This window comes from Spea bombifrons, chromosome 1 (assembly GCF_027358695.1).
Source record: "Spea bombifrons isolate aSpeBom1 chromosome 1, aSpeBom1.2.pri, whole genome shotgun sequence".
In the NCBI taxonomy this organism is placed as follows: Eukaryota; Metazoa; Chordata; class Amphibia; order Anura; family Pelobatidae; genus Spea; species Spea bombifrons.
Genome location: NC_071087.1, coordinates 125,499,974 through 125,525,941, shown reverse-complemented (window position 1 = coordinate 125,525,941; position 25,968 = coordinate 125,499,974). Strand labels below are relative to the sequence as shown.

Here is a 25,968-nt window from a genome sequence, read left to right as displayed (position 1 = left end):
TGGAGACTAAGCCCGACCGCTGGAGCCCAATGCTTGCGTACGCACGACTGCTGAGCTTAGAGTGTTACCCGCCTGATAGGAATCTGCCGCCTGCGGTGGGCATTAAACCTTCTGGAGAAAAATAAATGGATCTGACTCCCTTTTGTGGATTTTTTTTTGCATTTATGTGAAAATAGTTTTTTCAAAGAAAAGTGAGTTTTAATTCCATTTAAAGTGATGGTAATCTATACTAAATCATTTCAGTATAGCAACTAAAGTTGCAATAGTGCTTGTGTTTGTTTACACAAATGGTATTCTGTGCGTACTGAGAGACGAAAACAGGACTTAAGACATTTGATTGGGCGAAATGAGTCTAAGATTTAATTGTAGATTAACTGGTAAACGGGCTGATATGGCTGTGAATTATTGTACATCATAAACTGAAAATCTACAGGGGTTTATATGATTGCCCCTAGGTGGGGCTATAAGATTGTGATTTCATGTCATAGCCCCAGTGGAACATATGGAACAAAGCACCCTGGTGTTTAGGCATAAAACACTTGAGTGGTTTGATGTCATAAGGTAATTGCAGGACTGGCACCAAAGCGCAGCCCATATTAATATATTCTTCTTTGGATTTCTGTTAACTGAAAAATGGCAACCCTGGTGTCATCAGCACAATGCACATCATCCGACCTTGGGGCCAGCTGGCTCTGGGACAGAGTCTCAGTAACTCAGAGAACTTTTTGGAAGACAGCAATGTTCCTGATGGAAGTTTAATTATACGTTTACCTTATAAGCCATTCATTGTTGGTAGCTCTATAATAATTTCTTTTACCTGTAGAAAACAATGGGGTTTATTCACCAAATAGCGAGTTTAAGCAAGAGAAGTAAGAGAATACGTCCTTCTTAACTATTTATTAGCCAAGGCCAATTTGGCCCTTCTTGCAGGAGAATCTTGCTGGGATTGGCCATTCATAATGTATAGTTATTGCAGGTTTCACAACAGAAGCTCACAACTAGTGTGTTTTTATGTGTGAAGTACATACAAAATAAAAAAATAATAATCAGTTACTACTGGATAAATTTGTTATTTGTACAGCACTACAGAATTTGAGGGTGCTATATAAAACAATAAATACTAATTTAACAAGTTGGAAATAAACGTTTTCATTTGCTTTATTAAATAACTTCTAAAAGGTGCTTCCCGCACCTATTCTGCAGCTTGTCCCCTCTACTGCATGTCAGGATATGATGTCATATGTGGATGCTATGTATGGCGATGCTATGTATGTCTCCTATTGAGAATAAGCATACCTATTATAAAAATGTCTTTTAGATTGCTTATGGATATGATTATATTAATTGGACTGCAAATTGTTTTTTATATTTATATATTTTATAATGTGAATACTGCAAAAAACATTAAGCAGAAATCAAGATATGGCAGCAGCTATGGTACCATATTATCCTCTAACAAATGCTCACAATACCCGATCATTATGGAAAAAGATGTCTTTTGTTGACAATGACATCATACTGTTACAACATGAAAATATATTCAGCTACAGCCCCAGTGCCGCTTTACATGACCCCTATGTGAACGCGCCTCACTCACAGGAACAAACCATTTCCTCGCTCAGTTACTGTTTCTCATTTTAACACAGCGCAGATCACTGCCTCTCTATATAAAGTTATGGAACTTTTTGATAGACGGGGGGGAAAAATAGACTCCATGTGACCTGCATGACGTTATTATGGGGCGCCTAAGATCATGCCGAGGACTGGCTGTTTTTGAAGCAGGGTAATCTCTCTTGCGGCCTGGACGGGCCGAATGGTTCTTACCTGCTGTCAATTCTCTGTTTCTATCTCTGATAACAAGTTGCCCGCTGAGCTGCATCACAACTCAAGATTGGGCGTCATAACTTATACCACGGCAATGCAATGGTTAAGATTAGTGACATTTTATGGCAAAGTGCTGGAAATGCAGTGATATTTATAAACATTAAAGGATAATTGTAATTCTGTGTTTTAAGAGGATGAGTAACATTTTTTTTGCTGAGATCACAACCGTTGCTTCAGAGCCTCATAGCTCACAAAAGTCCCTCTATTTGAACAGTTAAAAAAACAGGACTGGTTCACTATTTCCTCAGGACAAATGTAACTTCCAGCTCACTGTCTCTGCTCCCCGCCCCCCATTCCCCGCAGCTAAGCCCATCTCCAAAGAGCCGGTACTTCGCAGTGCCGTAAAACAGGAGAACTGGGTTATTATCCAGGAGGTTCTGCAGCAGCTGCAGTCTCACTGCTCCGCCTGTAAAGAGCATGAACCGTGCTGCGCACCCAGACCTCGCTGCACTGCAAGTGCGTATGGGCGGAAGGACCCTCCGTGTCGCCGCCTCGCCTGCTTGGAACAATAGAAAGTGGAAGTACATTCGTACAACGCACACCCAGAAACCCAGCACAAAACGTCATCTAGTGGGCGTTGTCGGGGGCCGGTCCACTTGTACACCAATAGCGGTTTCGACTCCACCCCTTTCTGAAACATCCCCGCCTTTGATTGGCTCGGTGGCTCTGAGACGGCGCTTAGGCCACCTCCGATTCCCCGGCCTCGTCTGTCTGAAGTCACAATAACGCATCGAGAAATTGGCTGTGCGGACGGGGATGTCCCGGGGCTGCGATCCGGAGGGATGATGATGATGGCCAAAGCGCTACCCGTGCGTTTGCCGCACCCGGGCGTGATCGTCAAGGAAGAGCCGGACGATGACTCGGACATTGACGAGCCCAACTTACTGCTCAAGAAGTCAGACAGCGCCGAGGCGCAGATCATCCACAGCGGCCACTTCATGGTGTCCTCACCGCACAGCGAGCACCCGCCCAAGAAAGGATACGACTTCGATACAGTAAACGAGCAGGCCTGCCAGACATACAGCTTCGGCAAGACCAGCACATGTCATCTGTCCATAGATGCCTCCCTCACCAAACTGCTGGAGTGCATGACACTCGCCTACAGGTACCGGGGACACATGTGTCTGTGCACCGAGCTGCCACCGGCGCGTGAACATATGGGCACACGATATAGCAGCCAACAGTTCGTTATTAGCTATCATACACACGATGACACGTTCACTATAGCACATCGTTATATCACATGTCGCAGATTCCTGTGTGTATGTTTCACACTATTGGCATTCTTTAGAATTCAAATACATATATATATGTAGTGCCCATAAATATATATATATCTGTGTGTATGTGTAATATATATATATATATATATATATATATATATATATATATATAATAAAATCATGTATCAGGTAGTAACCTTTAAATAGTAGAAATGTTTTATTTAGGAAACACACTTATAAGAAGAGCTCCGCTTGTTTCAGTCTTTAGTATCGGTAGTGTTTCCCTTCCTGTTTATGTGGGAGAAACGCATATTTAGGTTACATGTCCAGATATAAAATACATTCCGTATACAGCGTTCATACGGGACGTATAGATGATTTATGTGTTAACCCGCATTTCATAACTAGGCCTATAATTATTTAGGTTTGTTTACTGTGCCTTGGCAGTTGGAATAGACAGAAACGGTGCCAACCGTTGTGTATTTTCCTTTATGTGCACTCTTGTTAAAGTAACCGGTTCCATTTAAAAAAGCGTAATATATGTTTCCTTCGATATATGCCAGTATGACGTGAAAATCTTGTCACCTATTCGCAAGCACTGGTAATAGAGAGAAGGCACGGTTTGTCTGGTGGATCAGTCTGATTATACGCACTGCTTGGTTCTGATTCTGGAATAGTTCATCTCTAGTACTGTAAAAGGCCCAGTATTCCAAATACTCAACACCTCCGGTAGCACTACTTAAAATTGCCCAGAGATTCCCCCATGATATATTTATGTTATGATTCCCCCATGATATATTTATGTTATGATTCCCCATGATATATTTGTGTTATGATTCTTCCCCTCTTACTCCAATTTATATTTTGCGCAAGCAACACGTTTTAATGCGTCACTGGCACCTCTGGCATTGTTATAATAGATCCCCCTAATTACATGTCAGCGGCCCAGCATCTAGATATTAAAGCCACACATGACTAGCATCGGGACTACTTCTTTTTTCGGTTAAAGAAGTGACTTCTAGACACTAAGAAATACACTAAGTCACTATTGTTATCTTTAATTTATATGGCGCCTACAATCTACGCAGCACTTAATACAATACATAAATTCAAGGGATATGACAAGACTAGAATTGACAGACTAAGACAAACTGATACATTAGGTGGAGAGAGTCCGGCTCGCAAGCTTACAATCTTGAAGGGTGTTTCTCCTCAAAGTGTTTGTTTTTCCAATATTAAACCCGTTCTTTTTTTTGTTTTTATTTTATTGCCGTTTTACTCATTTTTCCAAAACGTATTAACAGATTAATCTAAAAACCTAAATTAACTATAAACTTAAAAATAAACTTATAAAATTAACTATTAAATTAAATATAAACATATATATATATATATTCATTCAATAAAACCAATCTATTATGTAAGGAGGACCTTGCTCATAAATTGGAAATGTAATCATGTTCGGTACTTTGAGGAGATTTCTGCCAAGGCCCTTTTTTTGCCTCCATTTTTTTGCTGCACGTACACGTCTTTATCAAAGTGTGATAGATTAAATGCCGGCATAGCTGGGTTGGAACGCGCAGTTAATCAAACGTGTGGCTTTTATTTACACGAGATGGGAGAAGTCAGTGGGCAGAGGTTTCTACGCGTGGTAAAACGTAAAATGAATGTAAAATTAATTGTTCTGTGGTCTCCAGCTCGTAATGGTGCTCTTGTTGGTACTTTTCTAATCTGTTATTGTCTCTGGGTTTTTTATATATCTGAAAAGGCTTTTGCAGAGACGTGGTCCCCATCTGTACTTAGTGAGTTTAGGTTGGGCCGCAGTGATGGAAAGAATTTGAACTCGCTGCTGCATTAGGAAGGGCCTAGTATGGAAGGTTTCTCGGGCGAGTCGGCCTGCGGAATTCACCTAATGGGGGAAATGAGAAACACTCAGGCCCATGTAGTCTCCATGCTAAGAGTTTGGATGTTTTTCCGCCTCACCTACTCCTTACCGTTCGGTGCATAAACATTTACTTGCATGCGCCATACATTGTGACTAGCTGTATGTATGTGGAAGGCTAATGAATAGCCAGTTACTCGTCGTCTTCTTTATATGTTAACTTATCAATCACACGGCCGTTGTGTCTTTGGGATGATGGAGGCGTGAGGGTACGTTTGCCCATGTGCTTGAACAATCCATCCCGTCTATGCCATGCACGTAGGTTATTTTTAATGGGTGTCTGGTGTAAAAATTCCAAAATCGACATTTCTTTGGGATTTTTTTGCTTTGTCTTCGCATGAAAAGTTGTCTGCGATGCTTGTGCGCATAGAAATGTGTACTCTTTGGGTAGTTTTAAATATTTGTTTCTAGATGTTTGAAATGAATGCTTTCTGCGTTGTGTTCACGACACGGCTTCAAGTACGCAAAATGACAACCCAAAATATTAAAGAGAATAACATTGTTTCATTGTTGTGAAGCTCTAGGTTAATGTATTAATTTTTTTATTGATGGTGCAGGAGGGGTGAAGAGAACATGTTCCTTATCAGGGCTTATATTTACGTGACAACAATGTTGCCATATCGTCAAAAGAAGGGTCATGTTATCTAAATAATAACAGAACAAGTCAGGGACGTTTAGACTCTCCCACATCTGTCACAATGGAAATTCCCAGAAGAACTAAAAGTGGCATTTATACACCGACTTTGGAATCTGAATTCACTATGGATTTTTCTCCTAGGTTGTTAAGTTGTCAAAAGTATAGATTGCAGATCTGATCATAAAATGTTTGAATGGACATTATCGGTGTTTATCATCTTTTGTTTTTAGGAAGGCCATCTGTTGAGCACACACATTTTCTTTGTTTAAGCACATCTGTTAAAGTTGTGTTTCTCTACCGCTTGCGCTTGTGTTGGTCCATGGGCTACCCAAGCCGCTGTCTGTCCGTGATCGTGTTGTATGTACACCGACTGCACTGCTGTAAAGCAAAACATGGTTTGTTTGGGGCTACATAGCGTGTTTTGGAAAAGCGCACTCATGATGCCTTCTGTAATGAAACGGCTTTTACGTGCAAACTGAAACTGGAAGTACGTAATCTTATGTGAGTCACCGTGGGAAAATAAATTGTATGATGCTGAAAAAAAAAGCTCTTAATAGCCCTACAACTGTGCTGGGTCCGTCCCAGGTGTGAGGTATCGCTGGCTTTTAAAGTTCCACCTTTGGCGCCTGTGTTATGCATACTGTTTGAATGACCTTTATGCATGAATGTTTCATGTAGAAATGACTCTAGTGTACTTTGTGCTGGCTACTTATGTGTGTGTTTGTGAAGATGTGTGACTTTAAAGACACTGAAACCTAGAGGTAATGTTAAGTTTTGAACTCTGTTGCAACACATCCATGTAGTTAATACTAAAGTCTGCTTAAGGAGACGGGGCTTTGTTGCCGTACCCTCCAAAAACACACTATGCAGGTCATGGAGAGGCGAGGGGACTTTCGTTCTATTGCATCTGGAACAGTCATGTATACGTTATGGAACGTAGAATTGGGTAATTACCGCTGTACTGTCTGCCTTTAAAAACAGTTGATATTGAAAGGAATGCGTCTGGGTCACGCAGCATTGCGTTATGCGGCCTCTCTGAGAGCCGCTGCTTGGTGCGTGCAAAGGGAGTACTTGGCTCGGTAAAGAGCCAACTCGTGGACGTCGCAACCAGCCCTGTATAGAGCTTCTGCTGGACACATGAAGTGATTATGTATAGAGCCAGTCGGTGAAACCCAAGATGCCAGGAAGCATCTGAGTTGCAGTGACGTCCCGGGACCTGAGGTTTTCGAGCCCTGAATGATTTTATTACTGATTTTTATAACCAACACACACTTACACAATGACATGCTTTTTTAGGGTCCTTAAAAACATAAAGCTGCACTTGTAGCTAAGTGGTTTGGTGGAATAATATGTATGTTTGCGGGGGAATTTATTTTAATATACTTTTAAAATGCTGCAGATGAGACTGGTCTAGCAAGTGCTCTCCGCCAAATACCTCTTAGTGTTCAGTAACCAGTACCAGGCCAAGATTTCCAGCTGCTGCTTTCCAGTATGATGCTTTCTGCGGCTTTAGCACAAACAAGCAGCGTGTGCCGGGCATGAATGTGGGGATTAGTGCGCTGTAGCTTCGGCTAACCCTTATGAAATTGGTTCTCCCGTATCAGTGTCTGTATAAATCCTCCCCCCAGGGTGCATTCACTCAGTACAGTTGCCCCATATCACCAGAGCGGACCAGGGCTCCCTCCCCGCTGCAGGGGGTCATGACCTGTTTGGGAAGCCGGAATAAGCTGAGAACATATTGTGCGGATAACACTCTGAGGAACCATTTGAAGGGCTCTAGGGAAAGCTCCATGTCTCCCTTTTCCCCTCTTTGCCCTTGCAGAGGACATTCCATTAGGAAGAGCTCCATTCCGTACACTTACACTGGTTTCACCGTAATCTTACTGATTTCTGTGAGCAAACGCCAACCGGAGGGAGTTAAACGTGAACTATGGACTCTGAGAGTGATCTATCTACAAGCTCATCAGAGCCAAAGACACTTTTAAACCGATTCAGTGGCCTTTTGCTACATCTGCTTAGGGGGTTTGGTGAAATGACTGCAGCTTCTCCGAAAACTTCCTATACAAACTTCCTAGAGCAAACTTTTTTTTTTCCTTCCAAAATTACATTTATTTGTGTAGCGCCAGCAGATTCCGTAGCGCTGTTACAATGCGAGCCTACAATCTAGTCGGTGTTGAGGGGGACCATGCAAGTAAGCAGCTCCCTTATATTTGAATTTTACTTTGGCACGACTGCAAAAGAACATCGTTTTTTTCCTGTTGATTCAGGTGTCGCCTTTCTCCTTTATGGTAAAAAAAAAAAAAAAACAGTCTGTGATTGTTACACATTTTCCAAGCACTTTAGCAGATGATTAATTATTATAGCCTAACCTGAGTGTGAGAACCCAGCTGAAATGTTGAATTTAGTCTTCCTTGAGTTGCTTGTTTTAAAATATCTTTTTTTGGACACTGAAAGCAAGTACAAGTTTAGGAAGATATATACGAAAGTGTTAGTGCCATGTATAAAGAGAAACCTCTGAGCTCCAAAATACTCTACATCTTTTTCTATGTTGGCCCAATAACCAGAGGGGCCGGTTTTGGATAGCATACCGGACAAACAAATTGGCTCCATTGACTTGCTCCACCGCTGGCTGGTGTGAAGCTCACTGGGGTTACGTCTTCATAATGTATAGTGATGTCAAGGAGCTCAGACAACAACTCCGATGACAACTCATGACAGAATGCTATATACGGAGCAGTCGCCTAGAAAATCAATAGTATTCCTGCTGATTTCTCCACATGGCTCATCTGTCTGGTGAAAGTGACTATTATTGTCTTAGATCAGTAATGTTATGTTTGTGTATTAGATGTCTGTAGATTAGTGATTGTATGACACGTATTTATGTTATAGATCGAAGAGCGCCGCAGGACCTGCAATGTTTAAGGGGGTTTATTTAATGTGATTTCAAATATTTACACACAGTAAAGTTGCTTTGTGTGTCTGTCACGTGGCAGAGAGTCAGCAGTTTTGTGTTTTAACATAGGGCACATTCAGGTCCGCTGAGTCAATGAAATGAAATGGTATGTGAATGCTGACCTCTGGTACTCTGGTCACTTGGTTAATACTAGGCAATTAATTGTAAAAATGTTTGTATTATTTAGCGGCTTTCAGTCTCGTATAATATCCCACCATGGGTTTGCAAAATAGTCAACATGAAAATTTTAAGGGAGCACGCAGCCATTATATGCATTAAAGTGTCCTTTTAAATGCAATGCTGTATACAGTAATGCAGTTCCAATAAACTTTATCAGCAAACCTGGAGGCTGCCATCGTTGTCAGTCATGTGATATTTGGGTGACTACCTTCTTCAAACATCCCAATGAGCTTACAGTTTTAAGTGTTAAGGAAGTCCTGTTTATCCAATGAAATCCATTCCTCCATAGACTTTCATTAGAGTGTCAGTGCCTGGGTCATTAAAGAGAGCCTTTTCATTGTTCATCATAGTCGGTATGATAAGGAATCACTGTTTGTCGCTAACACAACCAAAACACGTACAAATGACTAATACACAGCTGCCTGAAACAGAAACGGCCGTGTAGGAGAAATACCGCTGTGTGAGAAACAGCCAAACTCCCTAAAAAGGTGAGGTTGCTGAAGACAGTTTAATGTGAAAAGTCATACACTATGGCAAGACTGAGCACAACACGGTAGTTATACTGCATCAGCAAGGTCTCTCCCAGACCAGAAATCTTAAGGCAGACAGGGGTTTCCAGATGTTCTGTACAAGTGGTCCTCCAAAGAAACTTAGTGCAGCAGATGAAAGACACATCATGTGTCAAGGAAAGGCCAAGCGACTCAACTATTCATGGAAACATAGGGAAAATGGAGCATAAAAATGGCAGCAGGTGCTCTGGACTGAGTCAAAATGTGAAATATTTGGCTGTAGCAGAAGGCGGTTTGTCCGCCAAAGGGCTGGAGAGAGGTGCAAGAATAAGTGTCTGTGGGGAAACGGTTTCTTGCAAGTTTTGGGATGTATTTCTGCAAATGGAGTTGAGGATTTGGTCAACATGATGTTGGTAATGTTGGGATTCCATGAAAAAAACAATGCTAGTATCAGGCAGCACTTAATATTCAGGTGCTGGAGTAGGACTCCACCTAGTCCCAAAGAAATTAAGAAGATATCACTCTGCGCTCTGTAATAGTGACGTGTATTTCACAACCAACACAGACGTTTTCTCCTGCAGGATCTTGCAATCGAAACTTAACTATTTAACCCCTTAAGGACAATGGGCGGTCCCTAAACCCATTTAAAACAATGCATTTTGAGCCTGTACATGTACGGGCTTTGTCATTAAGGGGTTAAATATGTTTTTAGCACTTGAAATGAACATATTATGGGCACAGCTTTCATATGTACCACAAATTTGAAATGCGCAATTTGCCGTAACACACCTGTTAACATACCTGTGGCTAGACTTTTTTGCGGACCTGGACTGGCCATCTGGCACACTGGGAAATGGCCAATGGGCTGCTAGCCGACATCACCTCGTACTCTGTACGTAGTGTAACAAAGTAGTGTTCGGCCACGTATCAGGTGGCCGCCAAATATGTGCCAGGGCCACCAGCTATCGCTGGTCTGGTCCTGCTTTTTTTTCTGTCTAGTCTCGATAGTGGAGTTGCGTGTTTATTCAGCTAATTTCTACCAGGGGTGATTTGCGTTATCAGTCCTAAAAGGTTTATAAGGTTATTTCTAGTATATCTGGAGACACCCTGGCTGATAGAAGGCTGGGTCATGCATTTGTTTTTGATATGGTGTAAGGGTGTATGATAAAACACAAACACACAAAGCATTGTTCACATATCACGTGTGAAGGTTAGGCGATTTATTTGAAGGGAGTCGTGGATAGCGTATGGCCTTGGGCATTATGTATACGTGTCTTTTACCCACAGCCTCTTCTCTACATCTTCTATGTGCATTTATTTGGGTTGTCAACTTGTCACTAACTGTTTTTATTTGCTTTGTATAAAGTTTCTAGTGTCGTAGTTTCCCTGAAATTCTCACACTTTGTTGTCATCAGCCTTCCGTGGCCAGCAAGCTTCCCTGCAAGAAACTGGCCTTGAGTTATGAATAAGTAAATCAGTAAGACTTACTGTCATGTCGCTATGTTACTATTCATTATTCAGGGCCAGCTCCGGCTGCCTTGCAGCTGCTGGCTGGGCTGTGTAATATTGAACATGGTAAGTTGAACTGTTTCACCTTGGCTCTCCTGCAAATATACAGATTATGAATAAACCCCAGAGAAGGTTCCTCACGTTTAAAGCAACACTAGAATTCCCCATAAAGCGCCATCAATAGCAACTGTCTATGAACTTTAATGCGTTCTTTACCTTTTAAGAAACAAAAAGCCTGCAGCTTACTGCCCATCCCTTTCTTTCCGTGTTTTGCGCCGATGGCAGCGATTCTGTGCATCCAAGCGGGTAGTGTAGGTAGACCCTGTTGGACTTGGTGATGGTGAGTATACCACGCATGCGCAGGGGCAAGCCGGAGATATGCTTATCGGACGCATCTCCAGCAAGCCTATGAGCTGAGAGGATTCTGCTGAATCTCTATGCGTTTGGATGCAAAAAGAAGTTAGGATATAAGGTGACACTCAACTGTCTTATTCATTAAAGTGCAGTTGATGTTTGTAGTGTCCCTTTAACTGTTATATGCTCTCGTGTACCCAACGCAGTATGATTCCCTGCAGTTATTGGCATGATGTCATATGGCTGTGACAATCACTGGCAGATCCGGTTTGAATATCACCCTGGCACTGGAGCGGCACCCCTCTGGGTTGCGCGTCTCCCATGTAGAGTGTGGTTTGGCAGTAGATGGGTGATGCCCGTAATTGTGATGATTTTACAAAGAGCACTTGCTGTGATCTCTCAAAGACCTCTTGAGTGTTTATCAGCGCTTGCTGTGCAGTCTCTTTGGGACACTGAGCCCAGTCCCACCTAGTATTGAGATAAGTGCTGCGCTATCTACTTCTTTTTGTTTCGTCCATGGGCATGTGTTACTTCTCCGGGCGTAAAGTAAAGCTGCATGAGTTTTCAAGTTACAAGAGTGGAAAGCTTACTGTTAAAATCTGTTTTAAACAAAGATGACCATTGAACTTTTTAGTTCAATGATTGATATAGCAAATAAAGCAGCAGGCACTTCCGTGGCGGGATTGCGTTTCCGTTTTTCTAGATTTGTGGATCATAGAAGATTGGTTCTGCCATGTTATGTGTTATACATCTTAGATCCAGAAAAGCTTTATGCTAGGAAGAGGGTCCTGCTCAAATGAGCTTACAATCTAGAGGGAGTTAAGGTGCGTTATACAAGCAGATAAAATATTACATACACTGTAAATGTATCAAAGGTATTATAAAACTATATGCTGTTTGGGTGGTTGTGGCATAATGCAGTTTATTAGGAGGGATTTAGGATGTCGCCAGTCTGATATATATGCAGTATGAACTAGCACATGATTGTTTCCCCTCTGCTCACATTAATAGCATTCCAGAGGAACCATACAAGGCCAAAATAATTGACATTAGATAGAAATAAATCCAAGGTTAACCCAGTTGTCCCACAACTAAATTGTGTTTGTTATATAGCCCCAAGGGCAGACTGATAGTAAAATATTATCCTCCATATCCAGCTATAAAGGTTAATTTCTGTGTGACTGTCTGGAGGAAGAAAGAGATTTGTTGCTGTTGCTTTTTGATTTTCTTTTCAAAACTCCACTACAAATGACTTTAACCCCTTAATGACAAAGCCTGTACATGTACGGGCTCAAATGCATTGTTTTTAATGGGTTTAGGGACCCGCCATTGTCCTTAAGGGGTAAAAAAAAAATCAAAAAAAAAATCTACTGAATATTTAAGATGAGATGCATATATTTGCTCCCTATAATGTTTTTTAATTACTATGAATTCAGTTTTTTTTATAAGGCTGTTAGTATTATAATATAGGACAAACCGGTGTAATAGAAAATAATTTTTTGAAAGTAAGGTACTAGGGGGGCACTTGAAAGCCAAACGTTCTTGCTAGGAGCTTTGGATGAAAGTGCTAGGCTAGATTGCCCATGTAAGTATCGTATAACCAAACCATAATTCGTACTGCGCCACATAATATTTTAGCAGTTAGCTATGATAACGATGTACAATATGAAGAAAACAAAGACCAATGTTTGGTGAAAGATGGTATATGTCATAAAAAACGACTAGTAATGAATTGCGCAACTTTCATGTTGATTATGCGGGGGGGGTTAGATAAATCTTTGCTAATGTGAAATCATACTTGTCTTTGTTTTTGTGGGTTTTATGTTCTACTTCCATTATGTGGGTTACTGCACGAAATAGTGTGTTTTTGCTTCTTTCAACATGTCTCTGTGGGTTGCATAACTGTGACAGTATATTGGCATAAACGAAGAAACAAACAAAAGATAAATAAAGTGCAGCGCTCCGTTTGTAATAACTCTATATTAATAGTGTTATGCAGTTTTGTATTATATAATTGAACATGTCCTTAGAAACTAAACGAAGAAACAGACCAATTCAAATGCAATTAATTTTAGAAGTCTGTACCGCCAAACTTACGCAGTTCCTATCCTGTGGAAATTTTCCGGTGTTTCATTAATTTAATACGGCAATTGGGATGGATTATTATGCTTTTACTCTGTAATCCCGAGGACAAAAACTGGATCCCTGCCAGTTTTACATAATGCCATCGGATGTAGCATACAAGTGCAATAATAAGTAATCCTATCTCATAAACCTGAATTTGGTTTATTTTATAGTTCATATTCTATCATTTTCTCTTATTATCAACAATATACCATGCAGGGCTTTTTTTCTTAATCCCTTTTCTATTTATTTATTTTTTATATATAAAATAAACAATACACTAACTCTAAAACAAGAGTTAACTTACCTTTCTCCTTGTGCTTGTATGGTGCAGTTTCTAACAGTACGTCGGCGTTTTTTAAAACATATTTCCACCATCTTTACTGGGACAGAAATGTAATAAAGGCTGACATTTGAGGCCGGCTTAAAGATAAAACAAGGCATTCAACGCTGGGTTGCTGATTAACTCCTGTTCTTTGGGGCTGGCAGCTTTTAGTGCGGGATGGTATAGAAAACCAAAATGAGCAGTATTACTGCAGAACAAATACTTTTGGCAGATTACACATACACTCTAGCCCTGTCCATGTTCATCATTAAATATATTAATCCTAAAAATATAATAATTATTATTATTACTGGATACAGAGTCCACGTGTTAATGCTTCCTAAAGCCTTAGATTAGTAGCTCCTTTAGGTGTAGTGCAAAAAGGTTACCATACGGTGTAAAAAAAAGTTCTTTATTTGTGCAAAATAAAATGAAAGCAAACAAAAAATAAATACACAACGTAAAATATAGCGGAGATTCGTAAACTTGTTTAGACATAGTGTCCCATTAAAAATCTCCAGTATATGAATGCCAGTACACATGCCAGTCTGTTGTAATTTACACTTGATTGCTGTTAGTCCTAGGCAGATGGCCTCTCTACACACCAGGTGCAGAAAGGTGACATTCGCTGGTGTCAGGAATCGCTCTGTCTGCCATCCTTGGAGGTAGAGGTTTCTGTCCACACTAAGAATCGAGCGAACAGGGTCCATGGGGCTAAAGAGATGGTATCATAGGACACCTGTGGTAGACAAACCTCCCAAACCATGTGAGCAGCTTGGTGGTAGTAGCTTGCCCCAGGACCCATTGTGATGGTAAATTGTTGGGATTGAGCACGTTGTTCTGGCCGCTGCTGGTTGGTTCATCCTCTTCTGGCTGCTGATTCAAGAATGGAGTCACAAACCTCTTCAAGGGCAGGTCTGATGTGCTGACTGAAGAGCGCCTCTTGAGCGGTTTCTCTGTCTTCTTGCTCTGAGAAGCCATAAGGTATTTGACAACAAGAAGTCTCAACTGGTAAAACCTGAGAACTATGCTTGAGATGTACCTGCAAGCTTCATTTTAATAGCAAGAGAACCCTGTGAAGATTCTAAGCCATTGTTCTTCCTCATTATTATGACATCATTATCATGTTGATAAAAAGTCATGGACACCATGTACTCCAACTCCCATGACTCTTCTAAATTAATAAAGTAAATTGAGCCACAGACAATGTAATTTAACCACAAGTCTAGCAGTGGCCTTGAATGCTTCTTCTGTAAACGCCATAAACCTGTTGTCCCACCTGATCTGCTTAATTTAACACATTTATAACTAAACGCAGTTAGAAACATCATTTCTAGTCCTCCTGAAATCAATCCTTAATCAAGTACATTTTTGCCTTTACATTTTTTTCTGGGAACACATTATTGTCACATGAGCACCATAGCAGGTGGAAATGTTTCTTAAAAGTATTTTGTGTTTGTTTTTGTCATTAAAAATTAATTTAAAAACGATCTGTTGAGATTTAATTAACTAAGGAGATGGGCAATTTAAACATCCAAGGACAGACGCCTGCGCTATTCACACGCTGTTAACACATTCACCGTAGGACATCCTACCATATATATTTGCCATATATTTTTGTCTTTACCTAAATAGTGGTCATTGGGTAGCCTTATAAGAAATATAATTACCGTATTGGCTCGAATATAGGCCTATATTCAGGGTCTTGCGCCCAACGCCCGGGACATGCAGTTCCGGGCGCCGGGCAGGCAGCAGAGTTAGGATACAGATCCCCCACAGCGGTGCAGGTGACCTGCATCCTATTCTCTGATACGCTCAGACAGCCTCCCCTGCCAGCACTTTCCATGGGGGCAGTGCCGGCACGGGAGGTTGTCTAAGCGCATCGTGCGGACGGTCACCTGCTGCGGCGATGCGGGTAAACAGCCTCCGCTGCTGGCACGTCTGCATGATGTGCTTTAACAATCTCCCTTGCCGGGAATTCCCACGGGGGGAGTCCCGGCAAGGGAGATTGTTAAAGCACATCGTGCAGATGTCCTGGCAGCAGAGGTTGTTTACCCACATCACCACAGCCGGTGACCCTCCGCACGATGCGTTTTACCTCTGCCCCCAAGACTTACGCGTACACAACTTCCGGTGCCAGCACGCGTATTGCGTAGATGTCCCCCGCCGGCCCCGCAAGACACCCGGGAGTCTTCTCTGGTAAGTCGGGGGGGGGGCAGAGTGGCAGCATATCTCGGGGGGGGGGACAGTGGCAGCATATCTCGGAGAGGGGAGTGGCAGCATATCTCGGGGGGGCAGAGTGGCAGCATGTTTTTTTGGTGCTTTTTTAAAGAAAAAAACATTTCTTTAAAAAAGCACCAAACTTTTAGGGTGCGGCCTATATACGGGGGCGGCCTATATCCGAGCCAATACGGTAAATTTCTTGCTGCACTACTGCACTACTGCATAGCTCGTTCTTTCTTTTTAACTGTTGGTCTTACCCAGTGGCGACTCTAGAAACAATATATAGGGGGGGCACACAAGATACCACAGTCAAACTGGGGGGGCATTAATAATTTCCACCATTAAATCATACCACTGAAAAAACACACACACACATATATATATATATATATATATATATATATATATATATATATATATATATATATATATATAGCCAAAAGTAATGTGCTATGGAATGATACTTTTGTTATTGGACAATACAATACTTGATCATTCAACATGGGAAGCCTGAAGCCACAATTTAGTAAGACTAATCCTTGAAATCCTTTAAACAACACAATACCTTAACTTTTGCACTAAATGATTTAAGGGCCTAATATTAGATCCTGCTGCTGATATATATATATATATATTAGCCCCTGCTGCCCAAATATATTAATATTAGCCCCAGTTGCTGATATATATATTAATATTAGTCCCTGCTGCCGATATATATATATATATATATATATATATATATATATATATATATATATATATATATATATATATATATATATATATATATATATATATATATATATATATATATATATATATATATATATATAAATATTAGACCCTGCTGCTGATAGCAGGTATAGATCAACACATTAACACACAAACCCAGCTTTGCATGTATAGATCAATTGAAATTCACTTGTGATCTCAGCACTGAAGGTATATATCAAATAAACAGAATCAGACATACAAATCCTGTATTTGCAGGTATACAATAATACCGTATTTGCTCGATTATAAGACGAGGTTTTTTTCAGAGCAAATGCTCTGAAAAATACCCCTCGTCTTATAATCGGGGTCGTCTTCTAATCAGACCTCAAATAGAGGTCTGATTAGGAGACTAAGATCCAGATCCCCCGCACCGCTGCAGGGGACCTGGATCCTCCTGTCGTCGCCCCCCCACTTACCGGTGCTTCCGGAGGTGAAGTTGGCAGCGGGGGTTTGTATGCGTCCGTCGCAAATACCTTCCCCGACTGTCAGACATCAGAGTTCCAGAGTTCCTGATCTCTGACAGCCGGGGAAGGTATTTGCGACGGACGCATACAAACCCCCGCTGCCAACTCCACCTCCTTCCGGCTGCCGCGGAATGAGACGTCAACCCGCTGCCCCGGCAATACAGCAGGAAATTGGAAGCACCGGTAAGTAAGTAAGTAAGTAAGTGTGTGTGTGTGTGTGTGTGTGTGTGGGTAGGTAGGGCATTTCTGGAATGCCTTACACCCCTATATGCCACTCTGGCACTTAGGGGGTTAAAAGGCATATTATGGGGCAGAGTGGCATATAGGGAGGTATAAGGCATTTCAGGAGGCAGAGTGGCGTTAAGGGGGCATTTAATAGTGCACTCTGCCTCCTGAAATGCCTTATACCTCCCTATATGCCACTCTGCCCCATAATATGCCTTTTAACCCCCTAAATGCCAGAGTGGCATATAGGGGTATAAGGCATTTCTGGAGGCAGAGTGCTCTATATAATGCCTTTTAACTCCCTTAATGCCACTCTGCCTCCTGGAATGCCTTATACCTCCCTATATGCCACTCTGCCCCATAATATGCATTTTAACCCCCTAAATGCCAGAATGGGATATAGGGGTATAAGGCATTTCTGGAGGCAGAGTGGCACATAGGGGGTCAAAAGGCATATCATGGGGCACAGTGGCATATAGAGGGTTAAAAGGCATATCATGGGCCACAGTGCCATATTGGTGTGGCAAGCCTGGGGGCAGATGTGCGTAACTGGGGGACAGGTTGGAAAATACAAGAAATAAAAACAAAAAAAAAATATTTTTCTCAATCATAGCTTTTATAAAAAAAAATAGTTTACATGAATTAACATTTACTGGTAAAACTTTTTTCCTTTAGGGTCGTCTTATATTCAGGCTTTTTCTTTTTTTCCTAAGTTAATATTCAGATTTCGGGGGGTCGTCTTATAATCAGGGTCGTCTTATAATCGAGCAAATACGGTAATAAATGAAACGTAGCATCGCAGGTATAGATCAAATAAATACATGGAAACAGCACTGCAGGTATTAATCAACTGAACAAGACATACAAACCCTGTATTTGCAGGTATACATGAATAATGTATGGAAACATAGCATAGCAGATATGGATCTACAGAATAACACAGAAACCCTGCATGTATTTCTAGGACAAAAGTTGAGTGCACAAATAATGATGGAATATGTTGCTTTGGCTAGAAAATATGTTTTTTCTATCCATAGCGACATGTTCATTTGTGTCTTGCGCACTCCAGGTTTGTACTAGAAACACATGCAGCCCCTCATTTGATGCGCCAAGGGATGTCGTTTTTGCAAATGTGTACTTTTTGTGCCATAATTTAACTTCCTACGTGAGCAGTAATGCCACGTCAAGGCTTCAACCCTAATTACTGACCATTCACATGCCTTTCATATCTCCATTCACTCACAGAAGCACACACCATACTTTCCATACATTCACTCACAGAAGCACACACCATTCTTTCCCCTTACAATCCCAAAGAAATCATGGTAAAGGGAGAAAAAAAAAATCACTTTTACAGCAAAAATAAGTTTTGCAGTAAAAATGCAAGGTGCTCCAGGGATAATATGGTTACTCACGTACCGCACAGGCTAAATGGCTGATTTTAATAATATTTGCAGTTCATCAGGATTTCAAAAATTGCCTCCCTCTACCGTTGGCTAAATTTAACCCCGTGATCAAAGGGATCATAGGATTAAAAATTAGTATCGGCCATTTTTAAAAAGGGAATGCGACTTTTTATAGCTATATGATCGCTGTGGTAACATTGGCTACCACAGTGATCATTTAGCTAGAATACTTAAACTTTTTTTTTTTTAAAGTTAATCTACTTTGTTTAAATAATTTAATTTGGGGGTCTCTAGGCAATTTTGATCTTTTTTATCTGCCTTTAGAGACCCCCAAATCATTTTTTTTTTACATTTTTATTTTTTTAACTTAATATTTTTTATTTTACAAGCTATATACCGTTGGAAAGGCGAGGCGATTACCTTTCCAATGGTATATGTTGGGGGTCTGTAGCTGCTTAGATGCCTGAGATACAGGCATCTAAGCAGCATGCCCCCATACCTCTTTAACTGACAATTGTCAGTTGTTAATAAAGTTGCGCGGTGACATCATCGCGTCATTGCGCGAGACGTTACCGGGCAGATCGGGTGGCTCCGGTGATGCCCTTCAGTTTGAGGGGCAGATCGCCGGGGTAGGTGGTAATGGAGGTCCACAGACCTCCATCAAGGTAAGGTAGTGCTAGTGACGGCATGGTGCCGTCGTTAGCACCTGACTGGGACTGCTAGCGACGGCACCATGCCGTCGTTAGCAGTCAAGGGGTTACAAATTCGGCGGGGGGACAAGGAATAACCTAGGGGGGGCAATTGCCCCCCCCTTGCCCCCCTGTAGCGACGCCACTGGTCTTACCAGTTCAGCAGCTTTATAGGGCCCTTGTGTCATATGCAAAGCAAATTACTTAAATTATTTCTTATCCCCCCCTTTGTTCCTTGTGCTTAGGGCCACTTACTTTCTTTTCTCTCCCAGCCATGTTGCTCCAAGGTGTCCCTTGCCGGGGGGACTAAAATCCCCATTCCTCCCAGGCCAAGTTGCTCGTTGAGTTAATTAAGTGAAATATGACTTAGGAAAAGTTGAATGAAGCCTTTAGCTGTTTGAAATCTGCCCCTTGAAATCTGAATTTGTTTTCTCTTAAGAAAACAACTTGTTCTCTTTTTAATTACTTAAATTTAAGAAATATTATCTGTTTACTTGCAGCACCACTGGGATTCTGTACTTGCCCGTCGCTGTGCCGAGGCATGCCTTCATGCTCTCCCAGTGTGTTCCCTTGGTGTTATTAACACCCTTTCGGATTGGGATAGTGTTGGGAAGGGACAAGAACATGACGCTCTGGCAGAAACTCTGCAGGGTACATGGAGCTCAGTTTTATGTAAAGGGACAGTTTAATGTCCCGTACAAAACACCTTACGAAAAGCAGCTAACAACTGGCAGGAAATATCTGCCATTAAAATCAATGCTTTCTGAGCATGAGTGCGGGGAGCAGGGGTCTTGTCATACTTCATGGAAAATCTCATGCAATCATGCACTCGTTTTCTGTACTCGGTCGAGTATCTGTATGTGCACACTACTGCCAAAAAGATATTTGTTCAACTCAATACTGGGGGGGGGTATTGCAAATGCATAGATGGGGCTCTAATGAATCGCTCCATGTCTTTGTAGAGGGAAAATGTTAACTTAGAAGCCATCGTGTTCATATATCCAAACTGGAATGTCGCTTTTAAAAGGGAATAGTCTGTGTCGTTACTTTTTCTTTGGTATGTAATAATGTTTCTTTGGATGTTATTAACACGGTGTTAAGATTGGGTGATGTTCAGATATAGTTCTATATAATGTTTTATAACTAAAGGCAATACATGCTTGGGTTTGTTTATCTAGAGTATGTTGATATACAATTACTAGTGACAATGCTGTCCATCTGAGATCCTTTTATTTTTGGATTATACTTCAGGGGTATTTTAGGAACTGAACAGGAGGTCATAGCAACATGATACTTGCAGAACTGGGACTAATATAAGCCAGTGGCAATTCTAAATTTAAATTCTTACCCCTTCTTGTTGCAGCTTGCAGAACTATGCCGTAATACGACTTGACAGCAGGAAATCTTTATTATTTTTTTTCATTATTAAAAGAACAGCTTCTTTATTCAGTGAGACGTATCGCTTGTTCATATTTACCAACATCTGGCATGGTCAGAGAGGGACACAGTTTTAGCTAGGGGCAAGCCCTTACCAGAACTTTTTATTGGCTCTAAAGATGGCTGTTTATGTAATTTTAGTTATGTATTAATTACTTAAATGATGTATTTCATTCACACAACTTTTATTATAAGCACATTCCTCCAGTTTATAAGCACATTACTGAAGGACACTGTGCTACACGTCTAGGAGTTCAAATCTCCAGCACGGGTAGGCCTACACACCCAACTTCTCTCTGATGTGTCAGCAGACACGTGCATGGAACGTTACACACGTGTTTTTGGGTTCTACATGGTATAGTAATATCTGCTTTCATTTGTCTGAAGACTACCCACTCCCACTCCTATGGAATGCAGATACGGCCACCAGCCCAGCATTTTCCAGGACATAAAAGAGTTGAATCAGGGACCCGAGAATTGTCTCCTAATTCCTGGGCTGTCCAGGTTAAACTGGGACACGTGGCAACCCTAGATGTTGATTTGTATAAACATTTCCTGCTTTACATTATAGTGACCCTAGGACTGCAGAACGCTGACTCATACTCATAACTCACACCCAGCAATATTCTAAACTCACAGAAAAGAGGAACAGTAGGATTTGGATCCCAAAGAGGGACATTTCCTTCAAACGCAGGATAAGACATTGTACTATTGTGTCATCACGATATTACAGAATAAAAACCATTACATTTGCTGCATCTTTATCCACTGCTCGGTACTTATGGGGCAATAAAGGGTTAACTAGGAATGTGCTAAAAGAGCGCGGTGTTGCATAATGTCTCCTCCATTAGACTTTGTGTTTCATCATTTGTGACCTTAAAGGCTCTGTGTAAAATCCACACGTATTTCAGTCTAAAAGGGAACGCTATGCTTTTCGTTATTTCTTTTACAAAAGAAGCGCTCATCCATTAAAATAAACAGCTTATTTTGTTAAAAGGACGTTTTGGTCAGATATGTAACTCATTAAACTACTCATTTTTTGTATTCATCTAGTTAATATTTTTATTGAAGGCCTCAATAGATGAGTATACCTAGGAATTTCTGAGCTCCGGCTATCCAGAGCCTACCCTATCGGGACCCAGCCAGGACTGGGTGGTCCCCGCTGACATTGGTCGGTGGTCTCGGTACCCCGATTTAAAGGGGAATTGGGCAGGGACTGTGGCATGTCAAGACCCAGCTCCCGCGACCCGGAGGATTCGGGTGTTGACCCGGGGAAAGTGGTGCTTCTCGTGGAGTTCTCCAGGTCATACCGGGAGAGTTCCTAGGTATGTAGATGAGGGTAATCCTGCCGTGTGCCATAGATGTCACAGAATGAATTCCGTAAGAAATCAGTTAATGTTTATTATTAAAAGTGCAACTTTACGAAATGCTCTAAAATGTTAATCCAATAAACAGAAGCAGATGTTCTAATGGTTTTTTCACACAAAAATACAGTGCAAAGGAGCCTTTTCAATTTCTATGCCTGCTTTTGTGTCACATGACAATTAAGTGTTCCTAGTACAATTTATGAATGAGGAAAAATAATATTTAATGATTAGAGACCATGTTTTAGCCATTCGATAGCACTAGGAATTATCTTTTTTGTGTGTGTGTGACTGTTAAATTGGGGGGGGGGGGTAGTTCAAAGCTCCCAGTAGGAGGTGTCCAGGTGTCTGATATCTCCCATCCAAACTGGGTAAAGGTTCAACTACTTGTGTGCTGTGCGCACAGAGCAGTTAGAGGTCTAGGTGGATTCAACGTGATCATGCAGAGCAGAGTCCAGGTTTATACCTTGTCTTGTGGTGTCCATGAACTTCGTACTAATACCATAAAAATTTGGAACCCAAACGTCCTGATGATACCAAATGGGTGCACCTTTAATACCGTATTGTGAATCCTCAGATCCTATTCATTTAACATGTTACATGTTTTTATGTTGTAGGTTATAGATCTAAAGGCTAATTGTCACACACAGAAAGGTGTTTATCATCTTTCAACTGTTAAAGTGTGTGATAACTTGAAGAGCACTCAGGCTAGAATACTGTTTGGTGACCCCAATTTTAACTCCCTTTATTTTAGATAGGAGTTTGTTTACACAAAATGATCCTGTATTTACACAACTTTGTCTACATTTTTCTACTTTTGCCTTGCATTTTTATCTAAAATTCACACCCGGAAAACATTCTGACCTCTTAGAAAGTTCGTACATAAGAGGAAGAACATGGATTTGTGACCCAATAGGGCGATCTATCCACAGTAAAGCATCCCAAGAGCTGCCACCGCATCTGTCACTCTAGAAAAGATATGCCAGTCCCCCATACCACGACCTGTGTCTGGTACTGTTCAGTCTGTCATAAGTGTGGTTTAAATCTCAGAATTTTCATTATATTTTTAAAACATGGCTATTTTAACAACCATAAACAGTGGTTGGTCGTACAGCCTAAAACCTACCTACCCGTTGCAACATGTATGCAACATTGTATTTAATGCTGAAAAACATATTCATTGTTTGAAGTGTTCACCAGGTCCCAGTTATACATTGGGTTTATATTGTCAGATTATCAGAAATGGGTTATCCACAACTACAGTCCCAGACACCAGGGACACATCAGTGGTATCTTAATCCATCTTTACCAAAAATATACTGTTTGACCTTAAATTTAAATAAGGCATTATTGTGTTCTGTATTGTGCAATGCATACTTCTATTTTAGTGGGTGATCTGTTGCTGGAATCCTTCAGAGATCTGGTTCTGAGTGTGGAGTAGACGCTGCCACCTTATAGGGGAAGGAGAGGTCTTAGGAACTATTAGATTTCTAAAAATGGAGCATATGTGTCGGAAAATGATGCTCTTTTAATTCTTAGTAGGCAATGTTTGTTTAGGTGCCAATGTGTTTCTCAGTACAACACAATAGGCAAGCAGAAATGTAAAAAATATTTGGGGACTGTCCAAGTATAGGCAATAAAACTAAAGTTGGGCACTCTGCTTTTATAAGAGCTCACGGTATGCATTGATTCTATTTTACTCTTTGAAGGGGGTGAGGTAGGTGTAGCTAATGGCCAAACGTTTACAGTGCACTCATTGAAGTGTTCCGAGCAGCTAGATAAACAGACACTGGGTGCCAACGAGGGCAAGTTGGAAGCCCCGGAAAGGAATTTAAGAATGAGTGTGAAACTATCCTGATGACTAATATATATATATATATATATGTGTAAATGTAAACTAAGAAGCTGGTTTACAAAAGGGCATCAAAAGTTTCCCGCGCCCTCCTGTAGCATAGTTTAATGTGTATGTGGACAGTGTCAGCTATTGACAGAGAGATGCTGTATTCAAATTATCTGACAATGTAAACATGCAGAAATCATTATTGATCTTGGTGAAATTGTTATACACTTTGCACAGAACGCACTTGTGGCTTTCCCTCAAGACACCCAATATGGCTCCCTCTCCTTGGCGGTCTAATAGGGAGACATTTGTTGGCAAACATCTTTCTTCTTCTGCATCACCCTGGTTTGTATGGGTAGCAGTCAGACGCAGAGGGACAGATCCTCAGGTAGAATAACTCCAGCATACCATGGAGAGGTGTGACTAGGTGTCACCTAGATTGTAAGTTCCTGCGGGAACAGAGTCCTTCATTCCTCTTGTATCTGTATGTCAATTGCTGTGTTGTACTTGAAGTTATCTGTAAAATTTTCATCTTGTACAGCACTGCGGAATCTGTCGGCACTTTATAAATAAAGTATTATAATAATAATAATAATGACCAATTTGCCTTAGATGTTACGTATGCTTGGAACCCTGATGGTTCTGTCCGAGTTACATAAGTGAACAAAACTCGGATTGTGCAAATCATAAAGTGCTGTGGCTTATAGATCTAGAAAATACATTCAGTAGTAAAACTCTTTAAGCTGTTTCCAAACTAAGTAAGACATGTCAGGAAAAAAATCTTTACATTAACCTAAGGAGCATAAACCAAAGCTGTTTATATGCCTTATGTATATAATGCAACTTAGCACAAACAAAGTGGTTTCTGATGTAAATATAACCGACCAGTTCAGCTTAACTTTTTTTTGCCAAACATTTGCAGAAATGCAGTCGCAAAAAAATTGCTGCTGGCTTTAAAAAAGTACCACTTCTAGTTTATCAGTGTGATGGGGGAGGATGAAACCCCCCCCGTTAACATCCCTGCATTTTATATGTTTACACCTGCGCCAATAAATTCTCTTGTTTGTGCAGTTATAGGCATTTAGCGAATCTTTTCAATACTTTTTCGGGACAATACTGTTATTGGGGATTTTTTAAGCACATCACCTGTTACGACGTACAGCTGTCGTGTCTGGCACCCCAGCCTGTCTGCGATCTTACTTTGCAGGAAATCTGTCGTAAGCCAAAGCTACGGGTAATAGTCTTATTGGGCCATAGGTGCAAATGCTAAGGAAATACCTCATAAAGTGCTAAATGTAAATGTTTGTCCCAAAATTGCTCCAGTTTTAACTTGATTAACATTAGCCATAATTTTTGATGAATTTTGATATATGTAACTGTATTTGTGTGTATATATAAGACACGTATAGGTATTAAAGTAGTAACTGGTATCTACACATACAGCTTGTGGACAAATCTTAAACGGTATCTGACGCTTTCAGCAGGCCCTACGTTTTCGACATGCAGAATAAACACATACTGTTGAGTTTACAGAATACAATAAATCCTGTATATATGTATCAAAACCAGGGGCGTAACTAGACGCCTCAGGGCCCGGGTGCGAGAATCTGTTAAGGTACCCCCCACCCCCACCCCAAAAAAACATGATTTTTACCCAACAATTTTTTTTCAAAATATTCAACAAATTAAATTTACATATTGAATCATATCTGTAAAAAATCAAAGAAAAAGGGGCGCATGTACAAAGGGCATAATCAAAGAAAAAGGGGCGCATGTACATAGGGCCCCTTTTGTACATGCGCTCCTTTTTCTTTGAATACATAAATAATGTATGGAAGCATAGCATAGCAGATATAGATCAACAGAATAACACACAAACCCAGCATTGCAGATATAGATCAAATAG

General features: G+C 40.9%; 1 protein-coding gene across 2 annotated transcripts in view; it reads left to right on the top strand.

The window, feature by feature from the left end:
* Positions 1-2,599: 2,599 nt before the first annotated feature.
* MLXIP (MLX interacting protein) overlaps positions 2,600-25,968 on the top strand; it is a 40,427-nt gene continuing 17,058 nt past the window's right edge. For both annotated transcript variants that reach the window (XM_053472595.1, XM_053472588.1), the window contains exon 1: positions 2,600-2,989. In XM_053472595.1, the coding sequence (XP_053328570.1) occupies positions 2,667-2,989 (323 nt within the window). In that variant the 5' untranslated portion in view covers positions 2,600-2,666. The remainder of the gene's footprint in view (positions 2,990-25,968) is intronic.